This window comes from Oncorhynchus keta, chromosome 18 (assembly GCF_023373465.1).
Source record: "Oncorhynchus keta strain PuntledgeMale-10-30-2019 chromosome 18, Oket_V2, whole genome shotgun sequence".
Lineage (NCBI taxonomy): Eukaryota > Metazoa > Chordata > Actinopteri > Salmoniformes > Salmonidae > Oncorhynchus > Oncorhynchus keta.
The window spans coordinates 51,080,961-51,099,505 of record NC_068438.1 but is presented as its reverse complement, the minus strand read 5'-3'; the positions used below and the strand labels follow the sequence as shown (position 1 = coordinate 51,099,505).

The 18,545-nt window shown below is 49.1% G+C and overlaps 2 protein-coding genes and 1 long non-coding RNA gene across 55 annotated transcripts; all 3 read right to left on the bottom strand.

The window, feature by feature from the left end:
* Window positions 1-3,651: 3,651 nt before the first annotated feature.
* On the bottom strand, window positions 3,652-6,469 carry LOC127908964 (uncharacterized). 50 transcript variants are annotated; one of them, XR_008069259.1, is made up of 6 exons: window positions 5,811-6,467; window positions 5,414-5,584; window positions 5,299-5,356; window positions 4,613-5,184; window positions 3,928-4,554; window positions 3,652-3,814 (listed from the first exon to the last, which is right to left on the bottom strand). It is a non-coding gene; the product is annotated as an uncharacterized LOC127908964 (long non-coding RNA). The 50 variants fall into 50 exon arrangements; XR_008069266.1 differs by having other exon boundaries at window positions 4,613-5,127; XR_008069271.1 differs by lacking the exon at window positions 5,299-5,356 and adding an exon at window positions 5,242-5,298 and having other exon boundaries at window positions 4,613-5,070; window positions 5,471-5,584.
* A 1,354-nt stretch (window positions 6,470-7,823) lies between these two features.
* Window positions 7,824-10,055, bottom strand: bach1a (BTB and CNC homology 1, basic leucine zipper transcription factor 1 a). 4 transcript variants are annotated; one of them, XM_052468770.1, is made up of 5 exons: window positions 9,528-10,055; window positions 9,444-9,485; window positions 8,980-9,401; window positions 8,665-8,871; window positions 7,824-8,279 (listed from the first exon to the last, which is right to left on the bottom strand). In XM_052468770.1, the coding sequence occupies exons 1-5, from the start codon at window positions 10,030-10,032 to the stop codon at window positions 7,977-7,979; spliced, it is 1,479 nt and encodes a 492-aa protein (XP_052324730.1). In that variant the 5' UTR covers window positions 10,033-10,055; the 3' UTR covers window positions 7,824-7,976. The 4 variants fall into 4 exon arrangements, with proteins under 4 accessions (XP_052324730.1, XP_052324729.1, XP_052324731.1 ...); XM_052468769.1 differs by having other exon boundaries at window positions 8,980-9,485; XM_052468771.1 differs by lacking the exon at window positions 9,444-9,485.
* Window positions 10,033-18,151, bottom strand: LOC118381447 (zinc finger and BTB domain-containing protein 5-like; the record flags this gene model as incomplete). Its single annotated transcript, XM_052468910.1, has 3 exons — window positions 18,001-18,151; window positions 17,041-17,303; window positions 10,033-10,950 (listed from the first exon to the last, which is right to left on the bottom strand). Coding segments are annotated over exons 1-3 (1,188 nt in total), but the record flags the coding sequence as incomplete, so codon positions are not given.
* Window positions 18,152-18,545: the final 394 nt, after the last annotated feature.

Here is an 18,545-nt window from a genome sequence, read left to right as displayed (position 1 = left end):
TAGAACAGATCGTCCGCTTCTTAGACTGGCTTTCAATGAGAATGACAGATCTATAACTCACATTTCTATGTGAATTTTTGTCGGTCGCTCAAAAAGTTTGGTATTACTGTTTTTCTGCTGTTTTACACACTTTGCCATGGGGCAGAGAGAAAAGGTTTGTACATTTTTTAACAAATTTTATGCAATTCTTACCATTCTAAAATTTGACATGGCTAACTGAGTGACGGTCAGTGACTGACATTAACAAGATAAACATTTCTAATGCGCAACCAAATTTCTATCTTGCACCTTTTTCCACTTCCATTTTGAAGTACCTCATTTTCTTCTTCAACTACTTCCATGAATTGATAAACAAACTAAAAAGGTTGCACACTGCCAGTTGGAAGGACCCTGCCTGTGTCCTTTCTAGGGAGTTTTTCCTAGCCGCCGTGCTTCTACACCTGCATTGCTTGCCGTTTGGGGTTTTAGGCTGGGTTTCTGTACAGCACTTTGAGATATCAGCTGATGTAAGAAGGGCTATATAAATACATTTGACTGACTGATTGACTGACTGATTGACTAATTGACTGACTGATTGACTGACTGACTGATTGACTGACTGACTGACTGATTGACTGACTGACTAATTGACTGACTGATTGACTGACTGACTGATTGACTGACTGACTGACTGATTGACTAATTGACTGACTGATTGATTGACTGATTGACTGACTGACTAATTGACTGACTGACTGACTGACTGACTGACTGACTGATTGACTGACTGACTGACTGATTGACTGACTGACTGACTGACTGACTGACTGACTGATTGACTGACTGACTGACTGACTGACTGACTGACTGATTGACTGATTGACTGACTCATTTACTGATTGACTAATTGATTGACTGACTGACTGATTGATTGACTGACTGACTGACTGACTGACTGACTGACTGACTGATTGACTGACTGACTGACTGACTGACTAATTGACTAATTTACTGATTGACTGACTGACTAATTGACTGACTGACTGACTGACTGACTGACTAATTTACTGATTGACTGACTGACTAATTTACTGATTGACTGACTGACTAATTTACTGACTGATTGACTGACTAATTTACTGATTGACTGACTGATTGACTGACTGACTGACTGACTAATTTACTGACTGATTGACTGATTGACTGACTGACTGACTGATTGACTGACTGATTGACTGACTGACTGACTGACTGACTGACTGACTGATTGACTGACTGTTTGACTATCCAGTAGATGCCTACTGGATAACTTATTTGTATTGCTTTTAATCTTTTTAAATGAATTTATCTTATTAACACGTTGTTCTAGCTAGCTATTTGTGTAGGTAGCTATCAAGTAAACGCAATGATAGCTGATTGACTGACTGACTGATTGACTAATTGACTGACTGATTGACTGACTGATTGACTGACTGACTGATTGACTGATTGACTGACTGATTGACTGACTGACTGATTGACTGACTGATTGACTGACTGACTGACTGACTGACTGATTGACTGACTGATTGACTGACTGACTGACTGATTGACTGACTGACTGACTGACTGATTGACTGACTGATTGACTGACTGACTGACTGACTGACTGACTGATTGATTGACTGACTGACTGATTGACTGACTGATTGACTGACTGACTGACTGACTGATTGACTGACTGATTGATTGACTGACTGACTGACTGATTGACTGACCAAAATCTGTATTCTCCAGCGGGAGGTGTTTTTGTATGGGGTCAATGAAAGTGTCAAATTTGTTTAACAAACATCGTAATGGATGATTTGATCGATTTCAAGTTTCGTAATGATTAGGTTGCTGCAGGTGTACTGATATGAATAGGAGAAGTGACATCACGGCAACTTGGAGAAATATCTCTTTATATTAGAGTCGTGCCTAGTCATTGTCAGTAGTTACCACATCCACAAAGTCATAAACCCTGCCCATTTCTACAATTGATCTTCTAAAAAAAGTGATTTTAAACCTAATTACACTGCTAACCTTGTACCTAACCATAACCTTATATTAGGACCAGAAATATAGTTTTTTGTTTACATTAATTTTCACGATATAGACGATTATGACTTTGTGGCTGTGGTAACTAATGGAAAAAAGTTGTGCCTGTTCTTCACATGCCTGTACCTGTCCTCTCATTGGCTAGAATGGTCCCACCTGATCTTGCCTCCTCCCGACTGCCTTTCCATTTTTAAAGACATTTTTTTGAGGGCGATATCTGGTCAATATAATCGATCATCTGCGGCGTCGAGAAAATTCGGATAAAATCCACGGAAAATGGATACATTTCCAAACCTTTAATGTGGAAATGAGAAGTCTTTACCATCTACAGTAAAACATGTCGCCTATTGAAATGAAGGTGCCATCGAAACGTCTCGTTTGAATTCAAAACACTAAAACAATTGTAAGCCTACAATCAACACACTCATGGTGAAAGAAGGTGCAAGTGTTTGCAATAGATCAGTAAGGAACGTACTGTAGCAGATAATACACATTGGCTAAATCCCAAATGGCACCCTATCGTCTATAGCGAACTACAAATGGGCCCTTACGTATAGGCAACAGTGGTCAATTTGGGACGTACCCATCGATTCCCTTCTACCCTACAATACTTTCTGTTATAATATCAGACAAAAATGTAACCGTTTTACCTATTTGAAAAGACAGAATGTCATGTCATCGATATCATAAAATGTCTCAATTAATGCTCTTAAAAAAATAAAATAAAATAGATGACTTGTTAAAATGATCTAAAATGACCAACAAAAAAAAACTATCATGATCTTCATTTACCTCACTCAGCAAATCAAACTACTGATGGATGTGGCGAATGAAAGAATGGCTGAACAGATAAATGGGCGAAGTGGTTTCCTGAGATTCATGAATTTAAAATGAATGAATTAATGCATAAGAGAGATGATGGTCAAAGTCTCTTGGCTGTGTGCTTGGTATTGTGCACCTACAGAGAATCTCAGATTTAGTGACAAAATACTGGATTCAAATTGAATGGCTATTATTTTAAGTGAGAAATATTCTATTTTAATTGAATGGATATTATGTGAAGTGAGAAACATTCTATTTTAATTGAATTGCATATTATGCTTATGACAAATACTGTATTTAAATTGAATGGCTATTATGTTCATTGAGGAAATACTGTATTTAAGTTGCATGGATATTATGCTGTACAGTTAGGGCAGCTAAAAAGCACATGTAAATGTAGTCAGAAAGAGGTCCACATCCTACACCCTAACAGGTATGCATACTGTCACAATATATATCATGGGGGAAGGGGGGGGGGTACATGCATCCTGAAAACGTTACAGTAAATCCTTTCAAAAACGGGTTTGTGACCGTCGCCGACCAGGGTTAGAATCCAGGTGTCCTGCTGTCACGATACTGTGTTGTAATCCCACTGAGCTAAAGTCTATTAGGTTCATACACCAAGTCCTTCAAAAGTTACTGTAAAAACACATGTCATTCTGCTCCACTTCAATTTTCAGACTGATTAGACTTTTACGTGCTTCTACACCTGCATTGCTTGCTGTTTGGGGGTTTTAGGCCGTAATGCTCCACCGTGCTTCTACACCTGCATTGCTTGCTGTTTGGGGGTTTTAGGCCGTAATGCTCCACCGTGCTTCTACACCTGCATTGCTTGCTGTTTGGGGGTTTTAGGCCGTAATGCTCCACAGTGCTTCTACACCTGCATTGCTTGCTGTTTGGGGGTTTTAGGCCGTAATGCTCCACAGTGCTTCTACACCTGCATTGCTTGCTGTTTGGGGGTTTTAGGCCGTAATGCTCCACCGTGCTTCTACACCTGCATTGCTTGCTGTTTGGGGTTTTAGGCCGTAATGCTCCACAGTGCTTCTACACCTGCATTGCTTGCTGTTTGGGGGTTTTAGGCCGTAATGCTCCACAGTGCTTCTACACCTGCATTGCTTGCTGTTTGGGGGTTTTAGGCCGTAATGCTCCACAGTGCTTCTACACCTGCATTGCTTGCTGTTTGGGGGTTTTAGGCCGTAATGCTCCACAGTGCTTCTACACCTGCATTGCTTGCTGTTTGGGGGTTTTAGGCCGTAATGCTCCACAGTGCTTCTACACCTGCATTGCTTGCTGTTTGGGGGTTTTAGGCCGTAATGCTCCACAGTGCTTCTACACCTGCATTGCTTGCTGTTTGGGGGTTTTAGGCCGTAATGCTCCACAGTGCTTCTACACCTGCATTGCTTCCTGTTTGGGGGTTTTAGGCCGTAATGCTCCACAGTGCTTCTACACCTGCATTGCTGGCTGTTTGGGGGTTTTAGGCCGTAATGCTCCACCGTGCTTCTACACCTGCATTGCTGGCTGTTTGGGGGTTTTAGGCCGTAATGCTCCACAGTGCTTCTACACCTGCATTGCTTCCTGTTTGGGGGTTTTAGGCCGTAATGCTCCACAGTGCTTCTACACCTGCATTGCTTCCTGTTTGGGGGTTTTAGGCCGTAATGCTCCACAGTGCTTCTACACCTGCATTGCTTCCTGTTTAGGGGGTTTTAGGCCGTAATGCTCCACAGTGCTTCTACACCTGCATTGCTTCCTGTTTGGGGGGTTTTAGGCCGTAATGCTCCACAGTGCTTCTACACCTGCATTGCTTCCTGTTTGGGGGTTTTAGGCCGTAATGCTCCACAGTGCTTCTACACCTGCATTACTGGCTGTTTGGGGGTTTTAGGCCGTAATGCTCAACCGTGCTTCTACACCTGCATTGCTTCCTGTTTGGGGGGTTTTAGGCCGTAATGCTCCACAGTGCTTCTACACCTGCATTGCTTGCTGTTTGGGGGTTTTAGGCCGTAATGCTCCACAGTGCTTCTACACCTGCATTGCTTGCTGTTTGGGGGTTTTAGGCCGTAATGCTCCACAGTGCTTCTACACCTGCATTGCTTGCTGTTTGGGGGTTTTAGGCCGTAATGCTCCACAGTGCTTCTACACCTGCATTGCTTCCTGTTTGGGGGTTTTAGGCCGTAATGCTCCACAGTGCTTCTACACCTGCATTGCTGGCTGTTTGGGGGTTTTAGGCCGTAATGCTCCACCGTGCTTCTACACCTGCATTGCTGGCTGTTTGGGGGTTTTAGGCCGTAATGCTCCACCGTGCTTCTACACCTGCATTGCTTGCTGTTTGGGGGTTTTAGGCCGTAATGCTCCACCGTGCTTCTACACCTGCATTGCTTGCTGTTTGGGGGTTTTAGGCCGTAATGCTCCACAGTGCTTCTACACCTGCATTGCTTCCTGTTTGGGGGGTTTTAGGCCGTAATGCTCCACAGTGCTTCTACACCTGCATTGCTTCCTGTTTGGGGGTTTTAGGCCGTAATGCTCCACAGTGCTTCTACACCTGCATTGCTGGCTGTTTGGGGGTTTTAGGCCGTAATGCTCCACCGTGCTTCTACACCTGCATTACTGGCTGTTTGGGGGTTTTAGGCCGTAATGCTCCACAGTGCTTCTACACCTGCATTGCTTCCTGTTTGGGGGTTTTAGGCCGTAATGCTCCACAGTGCTTCTACACCTGCATTGCTTCCTGTTTGGGGGTTTTAGGCAGTAATGCTCCACAGTGCTTCTACACCTGCATTACTGGCTGTTTGGGGGTTTTAGGCCGTAATGCTCCACCGTGCTTCTACACCTGCATTACTGGCTGTTTGGGGTTTTAGGCCGTAATGCTCCACAGTGCTTCTACACCTGCATTACTGGCTGTTTGGGGTTTTAGGCCGTAATGCTCCACCGTGCTTCTACACCTGCATTGCTTGCTGTTTGGGGGTTTTAGGCCGTAATGCTCCACAGTGCTTCTACACCTGCATTGCTTACTGTTTGGGGGTTTTAGGCCGTAATGCTCCACCGTGCTTCTACACCTGCATTGCTGGCTGTTTGGGGGTTTTAGGCTGGGTTTCTGTACAGCACTTTGAGATATCAGCTGATGTACGAAGGGCTTTATAAATACATTTGATTGGATCCTTCTCTAGTGCACTACCTTTTGACCAGAGCCCTATAGGTCTTGGTCAAAAGTAGGGCACTGAATAGTGTGCCATTTGGGACGTAAACTGAGACAGTGAATAACAGTGAGAGTTCATCTGAGCCATACAGTATAGAGTTATATCCAATAACAGATCTATATTATCTATACAGTATAGAGTTATATCCAATAACAGATCTATATTATCTATAGTCTATACAGTATAGAGTTATATCCAATAACAGATCTATATTATCTATAGTCTATACAGTATAGAGTTATATCCAATAACAGATCTATATTATCTATAGTCTATACAGTATAGAGTTATATCCAATAACAGATCTATATTATCTATAGTCTATACAGTATAGAGTTATATCCAATAACAGATCTATATTATCTATAGTCTATACAGTATAGAGTTATATCCAATAACAGATCTATATTATCTATAGTCTATACAGTATAGAGTTACATCCAATAACAGATCTATATTATCTATAGTCTATACAGTATAGAGTTATATCCAATAAGAGATCTATATTATCTATAGTCTAGACAGTATATGGCCCTGAATTGATATGTTGCTATGTAGCGCTAGGCAGTTCTCTGGGGCAGGTTGAGGTTGGGACAGCCTTGGGGCAGGATGGGACAGCACTGGGGCAGGATGGGACAGCATTGGGGCAGTTCTCTGGGGCAGGTTGAGGTTGGGACAGCCTTGGGGCAGGATGGGACAGCACTGGGGCAGGATGGGACAGCATTGGGGCAGTTCTCTGGGGCAGGTTGAGGTTGGTGCAGCCTTGGGGCAGTTCTCAAGGGCAGGTTGGGACAGCCTTGGGGCAGTTCTCTGGGGCAGGATGGGACAGCATTGGGGCAGTTCTCTGGGGCAGGATGGGACAGCATTGGGGCAGTTCTCAAGGGCAGGTTGGGACAGCCTTGGGGCAGTTCTCTGGGGCAGGATGGGACAGCATTGGGGCAGTTCTCTGGGGCAGGATGGGACAGCATTGGGGCAGTTCTCAAGGGCAGGATGGGACAGCATTGGGGCAGTTCTCAAGGGCAGGATGGGACAGCATTGGGGCAGTTCTCTGGGGCAGGATGGGACAGCATTGGGGCAGGATGGGACAGCCTTGGGGCAGTTCTCTGGGGCAGGATGGGACAGCCTTGGGGCAGTTCTCTGGGGCAGGATGGGACAGCCTTGGGGCAGGATGGGACAGCATTGGGGCAGGATGGGACAGCATTGGGGCAGGATGGGACAGCATTGGGGCAGTTCTCTGGGGCAGGATGGGACAGCCTTGGGGCAGTTCTCTGGGGCAGGATGGGACAGCATTGGGGCAGGATGGGACAGCATTGGGGCAGGATGGGACAGCATTGGGGCAGTTCTCTAGGGCAGGTTGGGACTGCCTTGGGGCAGTTCTCTAGGGCAGGTTGGGACCGCCTTGGGGCAGTTCTCTAGGGCAGGTTGGGACCGCGTTGGGGCAGTTCTCTAGGGCAGGTTGGGACCGCCTTGGGCCAGTTCTCTAGGGCAGGTTGGGACCGCCTTGGGCCAGTTCTCTAGGGCAGGTTGGGACCGCCTTGGGGCAGTTCTCTAGGGCAGGTTGGGACCGCGTTGGGGCAGTTCTCTAGGGCAGGTTGGGACCGCGTTGGGGCAGTTCTAGGGCAGGTTGGGACCGCCTTGGGGCAGTTCTCTAGGGCAGGTTGGGACCGCCTTGGGGCAGTTCTCTAGGGCAGGTTGGGACCGCCTTGGGGCAGTTCTCTAGGGCAGGTTGGGACCGCCTTGGGGCAGTTCTCTAGGGCAGGTTGGGACCGCGTTGGGGCAGTTCTCTAGGGCAGGTTGGGACAGCCTTGGGGCAGTTCTCTAGGGCAGGTTACGGCAGTGGTGGGGCTGTGATTGGGTCTAGGGCTGTGCTGGTGGTTGTGGTATAGGCAGGGGTTGGGGCTGTGATTGGTTCTAGGGCTGTGCTGGTGCTGGTGGTGTAGGCAGGGGTTGGGGCTCTAAGCTCTCTGGCTTCAGTCCCAAGGGGAGGCCAGGAGAGGAGAGGGGGAGGCTGGGGGAGGCCAGAGTGTTGAGGAGGGCTGAGAGAGAGACGTCAGGAGACTGGAGCTTGGATAGGAGCTGTAGCTGGTCCTGCTCATGACAGACCCCTGTCTCGTTGCAGACGCTGTGACACAACCCTGTCAGACTCTGTAACATCTCCTCCATGTTCCTCTGCAGATGGGCCTGCTCCTCCAGCAACCTCTTCTTCTCTCCTCTCTGTGGGGCAGAACAGGATGTTACATCACAACCCACTGGACCAATACTACACAGCTCAGCTATGAATGTCATTGTGTAATTAGTCACATAAGAGGCAAATTATTTATGCGTTGCTCAATTTAATAAACTCCAGTTGAACTATCCGCTATAACATGTATTGCTGAAATGTTTACAATTAAATCAAATTGCCAGATTATAAATAAGATTAGAATGCTATATTATGAGATTATAAATGACAAGAGTAGGGTTGGCGTCAATTTAATTTAAATTCCAGTCAATTCAGGAATTACACCGAAATTGGAATTTGGTTTATTTCTGAATGGACTGGAATTGAAATGGAATTGACCCAACTCCGCAAGAGAGATGATAGCAAACACAGACATACCAGTGTGCCGATCTCAGTCTGTAGTTGACTGATGCCTTCTAGCTTCCTCTTGCGACAGCGCTGGGCGGCCACGCGGTTCTTGCTGCGTCGGCGGACGTCGTGGACGAATTCCAGCTGTTCGTGGGTCAGCTGCTGGCATCGGAGGAGCTGTTGGAAGGCACTACGACTCACTGACGAGATCTGAACCACCGGGAAGGGCAGACGAACCTGGAGAACACACCACGGATGGGTGTTAAAAGACAGATGGTCTCTGGTCAAAAGTATTTGGTAACTCATTACACCAATACACTGTGACCTTTCAGTAAGAACTCTGACCTCTTGTGCTCTCCTGTTGTTGGCCTCTCTCTCCGTGTCTCCATCTGTGTCCAGGTCTCCATCTGAGTCCTCTCCTGAGTTAAGAGATGACATGTAGGGACTCATCTCAGACTGGGACAGGCTGTGGTTCCCACCAGGGGTCTGGGCCTCCCCGGTCTCCTCCACCCCACCCATCACACCAGTCTGTCCTACCTTACCCATCTCCCCGGTCTCCTCCACCCCCCCTACCTCTTCCATCCCCTCTGCCTCTCCTGTCCCCAGGTCTCTAAGGAAGGGACAGTCTGCTGGATTTGAGTTCAGGTCTAGCTGCCAGGGGAAGTCTGTAGCCTTCCCCAGACCTCCGTGCTCCATGGTGTCCAGATTAGGAACTCTCCCCAGACCTCCGTGCTCCATGGTGTCCAGATTAGGAACTCTCCCCAGACCTCCCTGCTCCATGGTGTCCAGATTAGGAACTCTCCCCAGACCTCCGTGCTCCATGGTGTCCAGATTAGGAACTCTCCCCAGACCTCCCTGCCCCATGGTGTCCAGATTAGGAACTCTCCCCAGACCTCCGTGCTCCATGGTGTCCAGATCAGGGAGACTAGGGAGAGGTTCAGTCTGTGAGGGGTATAAATCAGGCCAGAAACCCTTGGCCAGATGTTCAGCCACCTCCCTCTCCACGCTGCTCCGCTCTCCATACCCCCTACCATCAGGGGTAAGACCACAGAGGGTGGGGTCAGAGAGGGAGGGGTCAGTGAGGGCGGAGTCAGGGAGATGACCCTCAACATCCACGCTGCCATCCAGACCAGGGTCTCTCTGCATTAACACCGGTAGCTGATCTACTTGACCTAATCGTCGTGGCCTTGGGAGCATAAGGCATCCACCATGGCTCTCCCCCTCACTATTTTCTGAGTTAGGGCTTTTGTGTATTGCCAGGAGATCCAATACAGGTAGCTGAAGCTCAGCCTCCTCTACCACCCCTGAGCCTCTCAGTGGGCACGTGCTACAGGAACCTGGGTTACACCCAGCTTCTTCAGCCATCAGACTCCCAACAACAGGCTGGTCATCATCCATCTCTCCAACCGTTGCCTCAATAAGGTCTGATGGGCTTGCGTCGTCATGGGACGGCAGTTCACTGGAGAGTGGGCAATCTCTCAGACTCCCCTCACCCATCGTCATGGGACACACCGTTGCCTCAATAAGGTCTGATGGGCTCGCGTCGTCATGGGACGGCAGTTCACTGGAGAGTGGGCAATCTCTCAGACTCCCCTCACCCATCGTCATGGGACACACCACTGCCTCCATCCCTAGGATGTCTCTGTCACTGAAAACGGCGTTGGGGTCTGGCTTACGGTCAACACCACCAGGACACGGCATGGCCAGGATGGGACAGACACCAAGACCACTGGAGGATGGCACTCCCCCGAGGGATAAGGGTGACATGTTGGGACCACAGGTCTGTAAACAGAACTTCTCCCGACCACTGCTGACCGGGTTGACTAGTAAGGCCAGGCTCTTTGGACATCGGGATGACGACAGAAAGTTTATTTGTACGTTTCCGTCCGAAGGCACTGTTAAACTCTGGTGTGACATTGTTCCACTTGGGTTGGCAGTTGAACACTGTGCCCTGACATCACTTCCTGTTGTCTGGCTTGGGCCCGTGTTCTGGGGATGAGGTAAAACCTGCTGCTCTCGGTCTTGGTTTGTGTCTGTATTGTGGGCTAAACTGCCACTAGGCAATCTTCCCTGGTTGGAGGACCTGATCTGAGACCTGCCCTGACAGCAGCCTCCTCTTCTTCTTCTTGCCTCCTGGGCTGTAACGTTGCTACCCTCCAGGAACTTTGGCAGAAGGAAGTCGAAGCAGCTAGTCTCCAGGTTGTGAAACCCCAGGAGCCCGGCACACCTGTGGATGGCCATGATATTGTCTTTGGTGAAGAGCAGCTTGGAGGTGTAGCAGAACTGTAGCAATGGTTCAAACCCCTCTGCTGTTACCTGGAGAGGAAAATATGTTAATATCTAACCTGTACCACAGCACACTGACTCAGTACCGGTACCCCCTGTATATAGCCTCCACACTGACTCAGTACCGGTACCCCCTGTATATAGCCTCGTTATTGTTATGTTATTGTGTTACTTTTTACTTTAGTTTGTTTGGTAAATATTTTCTTAACTCTTCTTGAACTGTACTGTTGGTTAAGGGCTACACGTGTTGTTTTCAGCACGTGACAAATAAAACGTTTGATTTGATGTTGAGCTAGTCAGCGTCTCAAATGACACCCTATTCCCTATATAGTGCACTACTTTTGAGTAGAGCCCTACAGGGGTCGTCGGTATGTTGGGGAGGGTCTGGCCTGCCCTTCCATACTTTCTTGCCCGTCCAAATAAATTATTTTCAATATTGATCACTTATTTTCCCGAAGATGCGCACCGACAAAAAGACTCACCAATCAAAGGAATAAATATCATACCGCCCCCCTTCCCCAAAATGCTAACCTGCCTTGTTATTGTAATGGTGAGAGGTTAGCATGTCTTGGGGGGTATGATATAAAATGCTAACCTGCCTTGTGATTGTGATGGTGAGAGGTTAGCATGTCTTGGGGGTATGATATAAAATGCTAACCTGCCTTGTTATTGTGATGGTGAGAGGTTAGCATGTCTTGGGGGTATGATATAAAATGCTAACCTCCCCTGTTATTGTAATAGTGAGAGGTTAGCATGTCTTGGGGGTATGATATGAAATGCTAACCTCCCCTGTTATTGTAATAGTGAGAGGTTAGCATGTCTTGGGGGTATGATATAAAATGCTAACCTCCCCTGTTATTGTAATAGTGAGAGGTTAGCATGTCTTGGGGGGTATGATATAAAATGCTAACCTGCCTTGTTATTGTAATGGTGAGAGGTTAGCATGTCTTGGGGGTATGATATAAAATGCTAACCTGCCTTGTTATTGTAATGGTGAGAGGTTAGCATGTCTTGGGGGTATGATATGAAATGCTAACCTGCCTTGTTATTGTAATGGTGAGAGGTTAGCATGTCTTGGGGGTATGACATTTGTGCGTCTGTAACTTTCTCACTAATTATTAATCACGCTTCATTAGACTATCTGTAATCGTGGTAGCGTCGACAATAATGTCGAAGTGTTTACAAACATTCTATTCTTATTTACAATTTTATTTTAAGTGACTCCAAAATGACACAATACATTATTTACCATTAATTTCTTTTGGGCAGAAAATTATCTGAAACACAACCAAACCAAAGAGCAAACTGGTCATGTTCATTGCCACATTAAAAATATAATACATTTTTACAGTTGAATAACATGTCTTTACTATAAAACGCTTTAATTATTATTATTATTATTATTTTTACATAGGAGGTTCTGTAAATAAAACCCTATGGAAATGAAATGCTCATCCAACTGATTCATCCGGGCTCAGACCCTGGAGCCCCCTACAGACCCTGGAGCCCCCTACAGACCCTGGAGCCCCCTACAGGCCCTGGAGCCCCCTACAGGCCCTGGAGCCCCTACAGGCCCTGGAGCCCCTACAGACCCTGGAGCCCCCTACAGACCCCTACAGACCCTGGAGCCCCTACAGACCCTACAGACCCCTACAGACCCTGGAGCCCCTACAGACCCTGGAGCCCCCTACAGACCCTGGAGCCCCCTACAGGCCCTGGAGCCCCTACAGACCCTGGAGCCCCCTACAGACCCTGGAGCCCCCTACAGACCCTGGAGCCCCCTACAGGCCCTGGAGCCCCCTACAGACCCTGGAGCCCCCTACAGACCCTGGAGCCCCCTACAGACCCTGGAGCCCCTACAGGCCCTGGAGCCCCTACAGACCCTGGAGCCCCCTACAGACCCTGGAGCCCCTACAGACCCTGGAGCCCCTACAGACCCTGGAGCCCCTACAGGCCCTGGAGCCCCTACAGACCCTGGAGCCCCCTACAGACCCTGGAGCCCCCTACAGACCCTGGAGCCCCTACAGACCCCTACAGACCCTGGAGCCCCTACAGACCCTGGAGCCCCCTACAGACCCTGGAGCCCCCTACAGGCCCTGGAGCCCCCTACAGGCCCTGGAGCCCCTACAGACCCTGGAGCCCCTACAGACCCTGGAGCCCCCTACAGACCCTACAGACCCCTACAGACCCTGGAGCCCCCTACAGACCCTGGAGCCCCCTACAGACCCTGGAGCCCCCTACAGACCCTGGAGCCCCCTACAGACCCTACGGACCCCTACGGACCCTGGAGCCCCCTACAGACCCTGGAGCCCCCTACAGACCCTGGAGCCCCTACAGACCCTGGAGCCCCTACAGACCCCTACAGACCCTGGAGCCCCCTACAGGCCCTGGAGCCCCCTACAGGCCCTGGAGCCCCTACAGACCCTGGAGCCCCTACAGACCCTACAGCCCCCTACAGGCCCTGGAGCCCCCTACAGACCCTGGAGCCCCCTACAGACCCTGGAGCCCCTACAGACCCTACGGACCCCTACAGACCCTGGAGCCCCTACAGACTCCTACAGACCCTGGAGCCCCCTACAGACCCTGGAGCCCCTACAGACCCTGGAGCCCCTACAGACCCTGGAGCCCCTACAGACCCTACGGACCCCTACAGACCCTGGAGCCCCTACAGACCCTACGGACCCCTACAGACCCTGGAGCCCCTAGACCCTGGAGCCCCTACAGACCCTGGAGCCCCCTACAGACCCTGGAGCCCCCTACAGACCCTACGGACCCCTACGGACCCCTACAGACCCTGGAGCCCCTACAGACCCTGGAGCCCCTACAGACCCTGGAGCCCCCTACAGACCCTACGGACCCCTACGGAGCCCCCTACAGACCCTGGAGCCCCTACAGACCCTGGAGCCCCTACAGACCCTGGAGCCCCCTACAGACCCTACGGACCCCTACAGACCCTGGAGCCCCTACAGGCCCTGGAGCCCCTACAGGCCCTGGAGCCCCCTACAGACCCTGGAGCCCCCTACAGACCCTGGAGCCCCCTACAGACCCGGGAGCCCCCTACAGACCCTGGAGCCCCCTACAGACCCCTACAGACCCTGGAGCCCCCTACAGGCCCTGGAGCCCCTACAGGCCCTGGAGCCCCTACAGACCCTACAGCCCCCTACAGACCCTGGAGCCCCCTACAGACCCTGGAGCCCCCTACAGACCCTGGAGCCCCCTACAGACCCTACGGACCCCTACAGACCCTGGAGCCCCCTACAGACTCCTACAGACCCTGGAGCCCCCTACAGACCCTGGAGCCCCCTACAGACCCTGGAGCCCCCTACAGACCCTACGGACCCCCTACAGACCCTGGAGCCCCCTACAGACCCTACGGACCCCTACAGACCCTGGAGCCCCTACAGACCCTGGAGCCCCTACAGACCCTGGAGCCCCCTACAGACCCTGGAGCCCCTACAGACCCTGGAGCCCCCTACAGACCCTGGAGCCCCCCCCCTACGGACCCCTACAGACCCTGGAGCCCCCTACAGACCCTGGAGCCCCCTACAGACCCTGGAGCCCTACAGACCCTGGAGCCCCCTACAGACCCTACGGACCCCTACAGACCCTGGAGCCCCCTACAGACCCTGGAGCCCCCTACAGACCCTGGAGCCCCCTACGGACCCTACGGACCCCTACGGACCCTGGAGCCCCCTACAGGCCCTGGAGCCCCCTACAGGCCCTGGAGCCCCCTACAGGCCCTGGAGCCCCCTACAGACCCGGGAGCCCCCTACAGACCCGGGAGCCCCCTACAGACCCTGGAGCCCCCTACAGACCCTGGAGCCCCCTACAGGCCCTGGAGCCCCTTACAGACCCTGGAGCCCCTTACAGACCCTGGAGCCCCTTACAGACCCTGGAGCCCCTTACAGACCCTGGAGCCCCCTACAGACCCTGGAGCCCCTACAGACCCTGGAGCCCCCTACAGACCCTGGAGCCCCCTACAGACCCTGGAGCCCCCTACAGACCCTGGAGCCCTACAGACCTTTGTTCCCTACAGACCCTGGAGCCCCCATACAGACCCTGGAGCCCCCATACAGACCCTGGAGCCCCTACAGACCCTGGAGCCCCTACAGACCCTGGAGCCCCCTACAGACCCTGGAGCCCCATACAGACCCTGGAGCCCCCTACAGACCCTGGAGCCCCCTACAGACCCTGGAGCCCCCTACAGACCCTGGAGCCCCCTACAGACCTTTGTTCCCTACACAGCGCATTACTTTAGACCAGAGCCCTTCTATGGGCCCTGACACCGTATTCCCTACATGTAATGTCACCATACAGTGCATTCGGAAAGTATTCAGACCACATGACTTTTTTCACATTTTCTTAACTCAGCCTTATTCTAAATGGATTAAATAAAACATTTTCCTCATCAATATACACACAATATACCACAATGACAAAGTGAAAACAGGTTTTTTGATTTTTCGTTGTTGTTGCAAATGTATTAAAAATTAAAAACAGAAATACCTTATTTACATCAGTATTCAGACACTTTGCTATGAGTCTCAAATTTGAGGTCAGGTGCATCCTGTTTCCACTAATCATCCTTGAAATGTTTCTACAGCTTGATTGGAGTCCACCTGTGGTAAATTCAATATGATTGGACATGATTTGGAAAGGCACACACCTGTCAATATAATGTCTCACAGTTGACAGTGCGTGTCAGAGCAAAAACCAAGCCATGAGGTTGATGGAATCGTCCCCAGAGCTCCGAGACAGGATTGTGTCAAGGCACAGATCTGGGGAAGGGTACCAAAACATTTCTGCAGCATTGAATATCCTTAAGAACACAGTGGCCTCCATCATTCTTAAATGGAAGAAGTTTGGAACCACCAGGACTCTTCCTAGAGTTGGCCACCTGGCCAAACTGAGCAATTGGTGGGGAAGGGCCTTGGTCAGGGAGGTGACCAAGAACCCAATGGTCACTCTGACAGGGCTATAGAATTCCTCTGTGGAGATGGGAGAACCTTCCAGAAGGACAACCATCTCTGCATCACTCCCCCAATCAAGACTTTATGTTAGTGGCCAGATAGAAGCCACTCCTCAGTAAAAGGCTCATGACAACACACTTGGAGTTTGCCAAAAGGCACCTAAAGACTCTCAGGCCATGAGAAACAAGACTCTCTGGTCTGATGAAACCAAGATTGAACTTTTTGGCCTGAATTCCAAGCGTCACGTCTGGAGGAAACCTGGCACCATCCCTACGGTGAAACATGGTGGTGGCAGCATCATGCTGTGGGGATGTTTTTCAGCTGCAGGGACTGGGAGACTAGTCAGGATCGAGGGAAAGATGAACAAAGCAAAGTACAGACAGAACTTTGATAAAAATCTGCTCCAAAGTGCTCAGGACCTCAGACTGGGTCGAAGGTTCACCTTACAACAGGACAACGACCCTAAGCACACAGCCAAGACAATGCAGGAGTGGCTTCGGGACAAGTCTCCGAATGTCCTTGATTGGCCCAGACAGATTCCAGACTTGAACCCGATCAAACATCTCTAGAGAGACCTGAAAATAGCTGTGCAGCGATGCTCCCCATCCAACCTGACAGAGCTTGAGAGGATCTGCAGAGAAGAATGGGAGAAACTCCACAAATACAGGTGTGCCAAGCTTACAGTGTCTTACCCAAGAAGACTCGAGGCTGTAAATCACTGAAAGGTGCTTCAACAAAGTGCTTCAACAAAGTACTGAGTAAAGGGTCTGAATACTTATGTAAATGTAAAAAAAACATTTTTTAAAAATGTAAATGTCACAAATATGCAAAAATATATTTTTACTTTATCATTGAGGTATTGTGTTTAGATAGACGAGGGGGGGAAAAAAACTATTTAATCTTTTTTTTTTTTAAATAAATATGGCTAATAACGTAACAAAATGTGGAAAAGTCAGAGGGTCTGAATACAACTGTAGCAACTTCAGAAGTTAGATGGCGTTTCTGTATTCCCCTGCACTATGGGCATGCACTCCGGCGCCGACAGAGATGGCCGCCTCGATTCGCTATGGGCAACAAGGTAGTACGCTTTCTGAATACAGAGTGCCATTTGAGACAAGACCACAGTGTAGTTTGTATATATAACCCTGACCTGATCAGGCAGAGTGAGCACCAGGCTGGGGCTGGTGTGGTTGAGGATCCTGCTGTGGAAGTAGTCACTACAGGAGGCCAGTACAGAGCAGTGGGCCCTGAACGCCCTGCCACCTGCCACTAGTGTAACATCACACAACACATCACTCAGTCTCTGGTCGTTGAGACGCGTCAGGACGTGGGAGCTGTGAACCGTAGACTGGAACGTGAACACCGAGGTACGGTCGCCCCTGAGAGACATGGTGGTGACAACCTGACAAGCTGCTGGGACAAATATCAGACAGACATAAACAAGATGAATAGACACGAACAACTGTTGGGGTTGTAAACTATGAATTATCTCTAATAATTGTATATTAGTAATATATTCTCTACTATTATGCGAATCAATGTCCAATTAAAAGTATTTGTGTCCGTTGTGTGTTTGTGCGTTTTCCTGGGGTTGAGCAATAGCAGGAAATGCTGACTCATGCTTAGGCAAGTGAAGGAGAAGCATCGTTTCTTCGTCGTTCGTTCTAGACTTCTTTTAAAACAGTTTTGGATATTGCCGAGTTTCATTTCTTAGTTTTAATTATCCTCATTCCTCAATATGACTAAAACAAATGAATTAGACCTATGCATAGGTAACTTCTGGCTATGCGGCTTGTAAGTCGCTCTGGATAAGAGCGTCTGCTAAATGACTTAAATGTAAATAATTGCAGAACTGTATCAAATAGCAAACATCGAGTTAGACTATGGGGATCCATACCCTCCCTATAGAAAGCGGATCAACCGATAAAATAATGTTTTTTTTTGCAACGTATTTTCACACACTACCGTTACTTTCACAAGAGGACAATGGCAATAACGCGCAATCATGATTTAGAACTTTCTTCTCGCATCGGGCAGAGTTTGCAAGTAGTTACAATGTATCGTTCCATTAATACCTCACTGTCTACAATTTACACATTGTTTCACTTACCTGTCATGTCATCGAGATGATAGTTCCATTTAATGTTACATCAGTTTATGATAAAATGCTGCTTTCGGTTGGTCTACATTCCACTGGTGAAACAAAATGTCATGTGACAATAAACGTATGCACCAGGAAGTATTTGGCGTTACTCTATTTGACCAAAGATTGTCTATTATATCAACAAGATAGTCAAGTGACCGCTCAAACAATGCAAATACGTTCTCAAAGATGGAAGGCAGGCGAGATCAGGTGGGTCCATTATAGCCAATGAGAGGGCAGATACAAGTGAAAAACAGGTCAGAGATAAAGGACTTTGTTTCTGTGCCATTATAGCCTCAATTGCACTACATGTGCTGTCACAGACGCTATCTCCATTTTAAAGTAGTCAATTTTTTTCTTTTTTTGTCTTATTGCACCCTTATCTCAGCTCACTCCAGCAGCACCCACGTGCTCCAGCAGGTATATTTCACTGGTCACTACAGCAGCACCCACGTGTTCCAGCAGGTATATTTCACTGGTCACCCCCAAAGCCAATTCCTCCTTTGGCTGCC